Source organism: Ictidomys tridecemlineatus, chromosome X (assembly GCF_052094955.1).
Source record: "Ictidomys tridecemlineatus isolate mIctTri1 chromosome X, mIctTri1.hap1, whole genome shotgun sequence".
In the NCBI taxonomy this organism is placed as follows: domain Eukaryota; kingdom Metazoa; phylum Chordata; class Mammalia; order Rodentia; family Sciuridae; genus Ictidomys; species Ictidomys tridecemlineatus.
In genome coordinates, this window is record NC_135493.1 from 39,631,773 (window position 1) to 39,643,956 (window position 12,184).

Genomic DNA, 12,184 nt, shown 5'->3' on the forward strand with positions numbered 1-12,184 from the left:
GAGAAAAATACATATACATACACACACACACAGACACACAAGCATGCACACACGCACGTACACAATAGAGATTCTAAGAAATTGATATAAAAGTAGATGTGTGTTTATGTATATATACATATATTTTATAGTTTTGTCTGCTGAGGACGAGAAGCAATGACATCGCAGTGGCAATGAGCATGACAAGCACTCAGATCTTGGTTTCTAAATACCACTCTTTAATAAAATGTATCAGAGCTCCCTGGAGAAATGGCTTATTCCAGGATTAGAGCAAGGAAAGTAGAAATGAGCCTAGAACATTTTGTAGTGCTGGAAAGTAAGGGAATGCTCAACAAATGATAGAAACATGTTGAAGAGACTTAGAAGCTAATGTGAAGGGATGCCTGTTGGCCAAATCTGTAGTAATTTTGGCATCAAATTAAAAAACTGTACTAGGAGCATAATTCATTATAACCCATACAATACAACATTTATTAAGTCTATAGTTCTATAAGTATATAAATGACTATGTAAATATATAAATTAAAACAATAATATTGGAGCTGGGTTATAGGGGTGGAGCACTCCTATAACCTCAGTCACTGGGGAGGCCAAGGCAGGATAATAGCAAGTTCAGAACCCACTTGGGCAACTAAAGAAGACCCTGTCTCAAAATAACTTTTAAAAAATGGGCTGAGTATTTCTCTGATTGGGTATTAATATCCAGAAGATATTAAAAATCAAAAAATTACACTAAAAGCAACCAAATAACCCATTCAATAGATGAGCAAAAGAACTAAACAGTAACTTCTTAAAAGAAACACAAATGGCCAATAAATATATGAAAAAATGTTCAACAGCTCTAGCATTCAGGAAAATGAAAATCAAAACTACACTAATATTTCATCTTACTCCAGTCAGATTGACAATGACCAATAATAAAAAAAACAATAAATACTGATGAGAATGTGGGGGAGAAAGGTACACTTGTACACTGTTGGTGGGACTGCAGACTAGTACATCCACTCTGAAAAGTAGTATGGAGATTCCTCAAAAAAACTAGGGATGAAACTGCCATATGACCCAGGTATCCCACTCCTTGATATTTTCCCAAAATAACTAAAATCAGCATACTATACAAAACATTTACCTCAATATTTATAGCAGCATAATTAACAATAGCTAAATTATGGAATCAACCCAGATGCCTGTCAATTGACGATTGAATTAATGTGTACATATACATAATGGAGTTCTACTCAGCCATTAAGAAGAATGTAATTATGGCATTTGTTGATAAATGGATGGAAATGAAGAACATCATGCTAAATGAAATAAGCCAAACTCAGAAACTCACATGTGGAAGCTAGAATAAAATAAAAGAAAGGGGGAGGAAAGGATAGGATATTATAAAGATACAGGGAAGATCAGTAACAGAATGAGGAGATCTAGAAAGAGTGGAGGGATGGGTAATGGGAGGCAATGCAGAATTAATTCTTAAATAACGTTATGTGCATGTATAATATAAATATACCAAAGGGAATTTCACCTTTATATATAAGTAAAAAGAACCAATCAAATATAAACAGAGGCACTAAAGGAAGTTTACTACAATAGAGGAGGGAGAAGGAGGAAGGGAGGAAAGGGGGGAGGGAAAAGGGGGATCATAAACTGAAATTGAGGTCCATGCATGCATAATTTTCTCAGGATGAACCCAACTACTATGTATGTATAACCACATAGCTCTCATTAAAAAAGAAAAGGCTGGCAATGTAGCTCAGAGATAATATTTCTGGGTTCAATCCCTAATACTGAAAAGAAGATACCAATAATAGTGGGAAAGGAAACATTCCATTATAGAATTCAATTAATTAATATAATTTTTTGAAAATTAAAATCACCATTTGTCACTGTAATAAATATTCAGGTCAAAACATTACTAGATGCTAAAACTGTGGGCAAAAGTATGATGAGAAATAATGTTTTTTACAGACATCATTCAGTCAAATAAAAAAATAGGAAAAAATATGCACACTCTTTCACAGTCACAGGACATACACATATATAAACAGATGCATAAGACTAAAGACACATAGGTAGGTAAATTAATATAATTGGACATGATGGGGTAAGTAAACTGGTAACAACAATAAAACTGAATTAAATATTTTAAACAGAAATGTGCCACCAACCACATATACACTGTTTTTTCACAGTAGACATTCCTGAAAAGTTCAGCATATTTAAAATTACTGTGGAAACTGACTAATTAAAGAATCATAAGATAATTTTTTCTTTAAAGTCAATTATCTACCATAAGTTATAGTTGTTTTATAAATCTATTTTTTATATATTGTGATTACGTAAAATCAGACAACCTGTAATAGCAACTGCTTTTAAATTGCATTTAACTTACCTCACTCTTCATAAATAAGAATTTAGAGATCAAACTCTGATCTTGTTAAGTCCAAAGCTTCATCTACCATCAAGGTATGCTACTTCTTCTAATATCAGCAGGAAGAGATGCAATCTCTGCCATCATTTCTATTGTACCTTCTGTGTCACCCTCCCCCCAAAAAGTAGCAGAAGTCCAAATACTCTGAATACTAACTAAATCTCTACTGACTACATACATACAAAGGAAGCAGTATAAAAGTTGTTAATGGAAAACAATCTGAGTCAAATTGTCCAAATTAAAATTTTCCAGCTCTACAACTTACTATCTGTGATTTTTGGCAAATTATTTATCCTCTATGATTTGTATTTTCCTCATCTGCAATAATGGTACTAATAAGTCTGTTATGAAGACAAGTGTTCATCATGCATGAAGCCCAGGATTTGATCCCCAGCACCGCCCACCACACATACATAATTAATTATGACAATGTCTATTACCTAACTAGCAAAGTGCCTAGGATATAATAAACACTCAAAAATGTAAACTATAATGATAATAAAGACAATGATGGCAAACTGTTTCTATGATTTTAGAGGAAAAATTATTTCATGGCCACAAACCACAATCCTGCCCTTGATGAATACTTGCCACTGGTTACAAGGCACATAATATATTTAAATTAGAGAAATCTACCCACTTTACTGCAGAAAAACCAACTTAATAACATTTGGATAGTAAAGTAGTGTAATTTTACATTGTACATATATCCATGTCTATAAATTTAAGTATATATCCTACTGAGTCAGTCTATACAAGTATGATTATCTTATAAAAATATGCTATTTTCTACACTAATTAAAACAACAACAACAACAATAATAATAATAAAAGAGGGGAGATTAGTAAAGTAAAACAAGTAGATCAGGGGAAGGAAGGAGGGGAGAGAAAGAGAAGATATTAGGCAATGAAATGAGTCTGATTATGTTCTATGCATATACGGATATAGCATGATGAATCCCACTATTACATAAAATTATAATGCATCAATAAAAAAGGCAAAAACTGATATTCCCATTTCAATCTAAACCTCCCTTTTTCTCTTGTTGCTCTCCTTTCAATTACTTTATGCCACCTAACGAACACTGTTTGAGAAAATCTACATGTTGTGATATCCAATCTTGGTATGACATTAAGATAAAGAAATCACTTAACTATGAAACAATAAAGCAATGTAAGTAGCAATATTCTTCTTGATATAAGGACCTAAATACTAGACTACTTCAGTCAACAACTAGCCCACTACCATCCAGTTTCTCTCTGAAGAAGGTCACCAATATCGTTAGCACTACTATGGAGAGCAGATACCATTCATATTTTTGACATAATTAAAACTTTCATCCAACTAGGATATCAATATGTGAAGCACGAAAATCAAATCTCTAGCTTAACGAAGGTATAATATTCTAATAATAAGAAAATGGAATGCAAAATGACTTTTAAAAATCACAGAGGAGGAAAAAGGAAAAGAACTGTAATTTCTTCATGAACACTACTTTAAGGTCCAAGAAAACAAGGTTGCCCCCATGTTTTGTCAATCATAAAAAGAAACATCATTTTTAATATAAATTGATGTGTAGGGTTGCTATACATACCTGTGTAATTGGTATCTGGTGCACATAAAATTAATAGCAATGCCGACATAAAAAAAGAGACAAATATTTAATGAAATATCCACAAAATCTTTGCCCCCAGGGACAAATGCCATAAGCAGTAGATACTAAGATGTTTTCAAAATGAACTATTTTTAATAGCACAACTGTAGTTTCAACAACAGTCTACAGCTCTCTTGACTGGCTACACCTTACCCCATTAATGATGTTCTGCATCAAAAAAGCAATTTCAAATTATTTATTTACTTTGATGGAGGAAAATTATATCATGCATAATTTAAAATGTTTGATATGTATGATTTTTCAGCAGATTTGCCATCATAATTGTATTGTGCTCACAGTAATATGAAAGTAAGTTTTCATACCTTGAGTACACACTTTCTGAAGAACAGAAAGAGGGCAATGTGGTCTGAGGCATGCTGAGTGCTGTAGGGAAGCTAGACAGCTAACTTAAAAGGACTTAGATAAGCTATAACATAGCAACTGCAGAATTGATAGTCACTCAACCATGTGAAGGCCTAAGCCATGATCTCATATTAAAGTGTTTTTAAAACCAGCCATTATGATCACTCAAATAAAACATTTAAATAATTTGTCACACACTTATTCTTTAGAGGTTAAGTGAAATTAGGGATGATAGATACTGGCAGGAGAACATTTTCTGTGACAAACTCATTCATTCATTTGCATCTACCTCTCATCACCAGAAGGATAGTGGGTGGGACTACACAGATACCCTTCTGGAGAGATATTTAAGTATTAATTCTAAATTCCTAAAACCCAGTGGATCTTTTTGCTCTGTCATTTCACATATACATCCTCCCCCACTCTCCTTTTAACTCAGAAAAGCTCATTCTGTTTGGAAAAAAAACTAGAATTATTTCTTTTAAATAGGTGATGAGCAAATTCTCAATTTGTTCAGCTGTCTTTGTGAATTAAAAAAAAAAGGAAACAAACAAAAACCATCACTTAAAAAAAAAAAACACTCAGAAGACCTGAAGCCTGAGGCCATCTGTCTTTACCACACTTTGCTTGGTAGGATACCTTAGCATTTGTATAGCAAGGATGTCAATAGGGGAAAGCAGGTCATTGGCTTTTACTGACCAGTGGTTCATGTTGCTTAAGGAAAGAGGAAAGAGGACGAACTTCTATGGGGTCGCCTACTACTTTGATGGAAGCTGGATTTTAGTATGCTCGAAATATTAAACTATAGGCAAAGTTTTAAAAAAGAGTGCGTGGGCTGGGTACAAGTAGTGAAAAGGTTAGCCGGCAGGCTGGGAAACACCCTAAGGCGGAGGAGGGGAGGAAAAGTTTTAAATACCCACCAGAGCCTAGTGATCCATTAATAATCGTCTCCCACCCTGCCTCTGCTCTTGCCCCAGAAGAGCTAGCTGCTGGGAAGCAAGTAACCCTATTTTTAAACACTTAAAACTCTCCCTTGGACTTCAGAAGGCTTGAGTTACCAGCGTCGTAAATAAGATGTTTCTTCCTAAACAAGTGAAAGCAAATTGGAATTCCCTAGACAAGGCGAAGGAGAAAAGAAGGTAAAGGGACAAAAAGTGATTTAAGCCTGAGAGTGCGGTGATGGGGCGGGGGAGGACTTACCGCAGCCTCTGCGGGCTGCCCCCAAAGACTCAGGGCCAGTAAGGACAAGCCGGCAGCCAGGGTGACTCCACGCAGTTTCATTCTTCTCCGGCTCCCGCAGTTTCTTCAGCACCCGCACAAAATCCCCGGCTGGCTCGGGCCAACTGACATAATCTTGAGGGTTTATTGGGAGAGAGCTAGAGCAGGAAAGGGACAGCGAGGGTGTCCCAATTGTGTAGGTCGGCTTGGGTGAAGAGAAAGAAGCTTTTCAAGTAGAGAGAGGGGAAAGAAACAGGAAAAAAAAAAAAAAGAAAGAAAGAAAAAGAAGACGAGCTATTCTTCCCTCCCCCCTCCCCTCCCCAAAGCCGGTCTCTCGGGAGCACTTTTCCCTTCTGTCCAGACTTGCAAACTTTTTCCTCACTCAAGTCCCACAGATCTACTTTCCGCCCTCTAGTCCCCCTCCCGCACCGCCCCCTCCCCGCCAGCACCAGGGAATTTAAGTATCACTCCGCCACAGCTTTAGACTCCACCAGCAACCTGCGAGGGAGTGACGCTCAGTTATTTGGGGGAGGGAAACTTCTAGACCAGTAGACTGAACACCGCGAGTTCAACTGGGAAGCTTTCCTATTCGTTCATTTGCACCTTCTGTTGGCACTGCTCTTCCCTGCCCAGTTCCACTCATTGGTATGAGCATCAAAGCCAATTACAAATAGACCTGAGCTGGGACTATTTTTTTAGCGGATGGATCTCAGAGAGACTGTGCTTTTTATTGTTAATCATTAGAAACGAATTTTGGTCGCAGCCTTCTGGGCTGCTGGGTGTCTTTGCCATTCAAGTGCTCGCAGAACAAAGTTTCTGTGTACAAGTAGAAAGTGTAAAAATATTGGAAATATAGAGTTATAGATGAAGAAAATGAACATTTAAGTGTGTGTGAATAGTTGATATGTGTGATATGTACACAAAATTTGGGAACATTGTATGTGTTAGGAATTATCATATGGTTGAATGTTGTCCTAATACAGTCACATCGTTTTATTTAACTACATTGAATTACATAATTAATATTTACCTCCTAACAAAAGGTATTGCTCTTGTGTTTCAGAAGGATATATGACAAGGGATTAAATCATTTTAGTGCATTTTCCTAATGGGAAATATGTATACAGAGTTGATGGCAGTTGAATTGATAGCTCCTAAATAAAGTAGACTTGAACATTACTTTGGAAATCCTGATAGATTATTTTTTAAGTGCCAAAAAGCCCAGAAAATACATTTGTGGACTCCTTGGATCTTTCAGGAAGAATTTGCTGAAGAATTCTTCAGAATATTACAGTTATCTTATTCCCTAGGTTTAACCACTTTATAGAACAGAGTCTTTTGGGTCTGTTTCACGCGGGCCCATTCCTTCTAAGGTTCTGCTGAGTTTAGAGTAAGTAGATTTACAGCTCCAGAGATTCCCGCTTCTCTTCCCAAGTGCTTAGTGTGCAATTAATTAGACTGAGTATTGCATGCATTTTGGCCTGTGTGCATGAGCACTTTGGGGCCTGTGGATATAGGAGTAATATGCCTAATTCTATTCATGTGTAAATTATCAGTGGTTTATGGAAGATATAATGCCTAGTTGCTTAAGTCTTAGTATATTGGTTTCTAGAGGCCTGTGCATAAAGCTGTGAAGACATCTGGAACTGTTGTATGTAGAGATGCCTGAATGTGAGAGACAACCGGCTGCCCAAGGTAGGGGGGATGATTGACAGCACACGGCCACGCCCCGTTCCCCTCCATTCCTTCCTCTCCTGGCGCATGGAACTATCTCCTGAGTGCGGCAAGTTGTAGCGGGCACCGCCGAGCGTTTTTCCCTTTGGGGCACTTCTTATCAGGAAGCTAACTGCTTTTTTCTAAACTGAGCCACTTAGCCCTCTTATTCTGTCCTGAGTAAGAAAGCAGCTGCCGAGCATCAACGGAGTCCCGATGAGCCAGCGCCGCGGAGCCACTTAGTCTCCCGGGACCCAGCGTCTGAGGAGCCGCAAGCATGCACCCTGGGTGAGCTGTTGCTGCCCCGAGCTTCCCTCCTCTTTCCTACTTCGGGCTACTTTGCCAGCCCGGTCTATACTTGTACTTCTGTCACTGTAGAGAAAGTGGAATCAGGCATCAAAAAAGGATTGGGGGGCTACCGGCGGCCGCAAGACCCTTAGAGCCCAGAGATCCAGTATTACTCACAATCCTTCTCGTTTCAGGTTGTGGCTGCTTCTGATTTCCTTTTGCCTGGTAGAAGAACTGGCAGAAGCGGTGAGTCTTCTCCTGACCCCTTTTCCCCTCCTCCTCTCTGGACCCCTTCCTTTCCTCCACCTCTTGTGTTTGTGTTAGGGGGTTACAGAGAGTCGTACTGCGAAACTGACTTCACATCGCTCTCCTTTCTAATGGGAGTTAACAGGGTTCTTGAAGAGGAACAGCAAGCACTGTGTTAGGCTAATGCCCTTGGGACCCAGGCATCTTCCTGTCCTAAAACTTTGTAACGGGTTGGGAAAATAAAAGTAGAAGACATAAGAGGCACACATTTCTGAGCCTCTTCCGGACAACTTAAGATGACTGACATCTGATGCCTTCCTCTGCATCGATCTCCAAAGCAGAAGAAATTTTCCCTGGTGTACAAGAACATGAACACAAGTTTTCAGAGTGGGAGGAGAGCACCAAGGAGTGGGACTTGAAAATTGCTGCAAATATTATAGAAATTAAACTTAGTATTTTCTTCTTAGTCTTTTGACCGTACCAGAAACTAATATCACTATATGATGTTCAGTTTCTACCTGCTATTTCCTTTTCCTGGTTTTCTGTATCATCAGAAAATGAAACGTTAAAGTAGTTAAGTCAGAAAAACTGTATTAAAGTTAGCATTTCTTAGACTGTTTTAATATCATTCACAAATCCTATGGAGACTACATGCAAAGTAATTTATGTAGACATCATTTCAAGAAAAGTTTAGTGGAGGGCTGGAGTTATAGCTCAGTGGCAGAGCACTTGCCTAGTATATATAAGGCACTGGGCTTCATCCTTAGCACCAGATAAAAATGAACAAATCAAATAAAGGCATTTTGTCCATATACAACTACAAAAATTAATTTTAAAAAGTTGAGTGGATCCCAAAAATCAGGAAAAAAAACCCAATGGAATTATAAGGATAATTTCACAAAGGTAAAGTGACCTAAAGAGTCTGAGATGTTGAAGTTTTCCAGTTGGACTAACTATGCCGGCAGAAATAAAGTTAACTGTTGAATTCAAATATGAAGTTGTTCTACTATTGAGTATTATTTTACCGGGGTGTTAAAACAACCCTCTTAATATTAGTAGTAATTTACTATATAGATAACAGATAAAAATATATTCAAAATATTTATCTCACTGGTTTTGATCATTTTAGTAGATTGGCTCTGTTTTTAATATTTTAAATATGATTTCTAGAACCATACTTAATTCAAACTAACAAAATCACCTAACATGCTTATGAGAAAAATGGAGGACTTCATCCCAGCATATAATGTCTTTAAAAAAATGTCAAAATAAGGTGAAATGTTGTCTCTTATGAAGAGAGAATAATGTCAGAAAACTTAAAATCTAAAACCTTCTGACCCCTTAAATCAGGTCATTGGCTTTTATGTGAGTATATTCTACTCTTTGTAAGCAGACATATTGATCTAGGACTCTGTGCACTTTTCCATCTGATTCCTCCATTATACAAGTTTAGTTATGTGTTACCTTGAGGCTCAATAATACATTTATTGAAAATGCCAGATTTTGATTAGTCCACAATTTGTCCAGGAATCTTGCCACTTGTAAAAATGTCATACTTGGGCAGAATATCCTCCAGAAAAACATTTATTTTTAGACTCTGGCTGATCTTACTCAGTGTACTTTTGGGAAAAGCACTATAGATCATTCAGTATACTGAAGACTTCCCAGATACTGCATCTTCTCTCATTTGATATGACTGGAAGATGATGCTTCCATTTCTTCCAAGTATCAGAGTATTCATAATCAAACACTGTTTTGGTGCATAGGTTCTAGATATTTTCTCATTGTTTTACAATGTCATCTGCTATATCAGTATGCATGACCATGGGGAGATAAATAAACCTTTAGAGCCACTGATAATACTTTATTGTTTGTCTTATTTAAGTCCATACTTGCTTCCTTCGTTGTGGTTTGATTATGCATGATATATTTTTACCTTGTAAAGATATTCTAAATTTTGGAAAACTGGCAAAAATAAAGAGAGTCACAGGATACATTCTTAAAGGATGACATGACTCTGTGTGTGTGTGTGTGTGTGTGTGTGTGTGTGTGTGTGTGTGTGTGGGTGGTGCTGGGGATTGAACCCAGTGCCTTGTGCATGTGAGATGTGAGGCAGGCACTCTACCAACTGAGCTACATCCCCAACCTGGGTGTCATTTTTTTTTCAAGAGGAAGATTTTATATATATATATATATATATATATATATATAATTTAAAAAATATAAAAGTCATATATATGACTTTTTTAAGAGGAAGATTGTATATATATATATATATATATATATATATCAGGAAAAAAAAATATATAGAGAGAGAGAGATATCCCATTTACACTCTGCAATGGATTCTCATCTGTGTTGTGTTGTCTGGTCCTCATCTGCTGTTCTCAATTCCAATTTACTCTCTAGGTTTTTAGCATTTATCATCTTTTAGATGGTTTAGACAAGAGCTGGGCACAATGGTACATGCCTGTAATCCCAGGAACTCAGGAGGCTGAGGCTCGAGGATTGCAAGTTCAAGACCAGCCTCAGCATCTTAGTGAGAACCTGTCTCAAAATATAAAAAATAAAAAGTGCTAGGGATTTAGCTCAGTGGTACAGTGCCCTGGGTTTACTCCCCAGTACTGGAGGTGGTAGAATGATATTATTTTAATTTTATTTATTTATTTATTTATTTATTTATTTATTTATTTATTTATTTATTTATTGCCGCCAGCAATTGAACCCAGGGGTGCTTGACTATTGAGCCATATCCCCAGCCCATTTTTATATTTTATTTAGAGACAGGTATCGCTAAGTTGCTTAGGGCCTCACTAGTATGGTAAGGCTGACTTTGAACTTGTGATCATCCTGCCTGAGCCTCCAAAGCCAGTGGGATTAGAGGTGTGCACCACCATACCTGGCTGATTTTACATAATTGAATTCTCCATACCACTTGTTTGAGTAGTAGTAATGAAAATAATTATTGTAAGCAAAATGACAGTTATTATGTTGCATATCATTAGGAGAAAGTCTCTTCACTGTGAGAATTAAGGTGCCAATAATGGAATATTGGTATACATTTAATGATAGGATAATCTAGGTGCTTGTTTTTAGAATTTACAAAATGCACAGGAATGGAAAGCTAAATGTTAAAATCTAGGATTTAATGATGAGTTTCCTGTAAATTTAGTTTAAAGGGTTGATGATTATTCAAGTGAATATTTGTTCAATTTATCTGAGTGAGCTAGTGAATAAGATTCCAGAATATCCAAAATCATCCTTAGATAAGTGTCTGACTATATGAGGGGTTATGCTAGGCTTATTTAAATATTGTTTCTAATTCTCTAAGAATTTACTTTTTCAGGCAATGGAGGTCATTATATTCATTTCTTTAAAATTAGGCTACTTATAGCTAGACATTGTGGTGTATGCCTGTAATCCTAGTGACTCAAGAGGCTGAGGCAGGAGGATTGCAAGTTTGAGACCCCTTTGGCAATTTAGCAAGGCCCTAAGCAACTCAACAAGACCCTGTCTCTAAATAAAAAGGAGTCGGGGAGCTGTGGCTATGGCTCAGTGGTAGAGCGCTCACCTGGTGTGCGTGAAGCACTGGGTTTGATCCTCAGCACCACAGAAAAATTAAAAAAAAAAAGGTATTGTGTCTTCCTACAAATATATATATATATATATATTTGTAATTCATATATATGAGTTATATATAACATATATATTATATATATATATAATTCAGTGGTAAACCATCTCTGAATTGAATCCTCAGCACCACATACACACATATTGTGTGAGCATTCACACACACAATGTGTGTGTGTGTATATATAAAATCAAAAGAGAGACTACTTAATGATAAATTACTGCATGCATGTACTTGTATCCTGTTAGAGAAAAAAAGTATAAATGTCACCATAAGCCATCATGTCTAATAGATAAAACATGCTTCATAGTAGTCATAGTCCTTAGTGTTCTTCCTACTTTGCCCCTGTCCAGATGTACTCTCATAAAAGTTTCTAATAGGACCAAACATACTTAAATTTAAAAACCTACTGGGAGAATTATTTGGGTTGGGGAGAAGAGTAAAAGGAGAAAAATGTATCTATTGTCCCTTCTGCAGCTAGCATAGATAAAATGCCTTTAACCACTTTCAAGTCAAGATCCAAAATACCAACTTCTATCTCTAAAGTTGTAACTTGCCTAGGTTGGCCCTTTCCACTGTGGTTTTCCCAGTCATTATAGCAGTCATCAAACTGTGAATATCATGTTAAAGGAG

At 36.8% G+C, this 12,184-nt stretch overlaps 2 protein-coding genes across 3 annotated transcripts in view; one reads left to right on the plus strand and one right to left on the minus strand.

Annotated features, from left to right (window-relative positions):
• Positions 1 to 6,058, minus strand: part of Col4a5 (collagen type IV alpha 5 chain) — a 217,946-nt gene extending 211,888 nt beyond the window's left edge. Inside the window, exon 1 of the mRNA XM_078034408.1 lies at positions 5,653 to 6,058. Within this exon, the coding sequence (XP_077890534.1) occupies positions 5,653 to 5,733 (81 nt within the window). The 5' untranslated portion in view covers positions 5,734 to 6,058. The remainder of the gene's footprint in view (positions 1 to 5,652) is intronic.
• Positions 6,059 to 7,395: 1,337 nt separating this feature from the next.
• The window catches only part of Col4a6 (collagen type IV alpha 6 chain), a 285,125-nt gene continuing 280,336 nt past the window's right edge, over positions 7,396 to 12,184 (plus strand). For both annotated transcript variants that reach the window (XM_040284113.2, XM_078034409.1), the window contains exons 1-2: positions 7,396 to 7,671; positions 7,866 to 7,917. In XM_040284113.2, the coding sequence (XP_040140047.2) occupies positions 7,661 to 7,671; positions 7,866 to 7,917 (63 nt within the window). In that variant the 5' untranslated portion in view covers positions 7,396 to 7,660. The remainder of the gene's footprint in view (positions 7,672 to 7,865; positions 7,918 to 12,184) is intronic.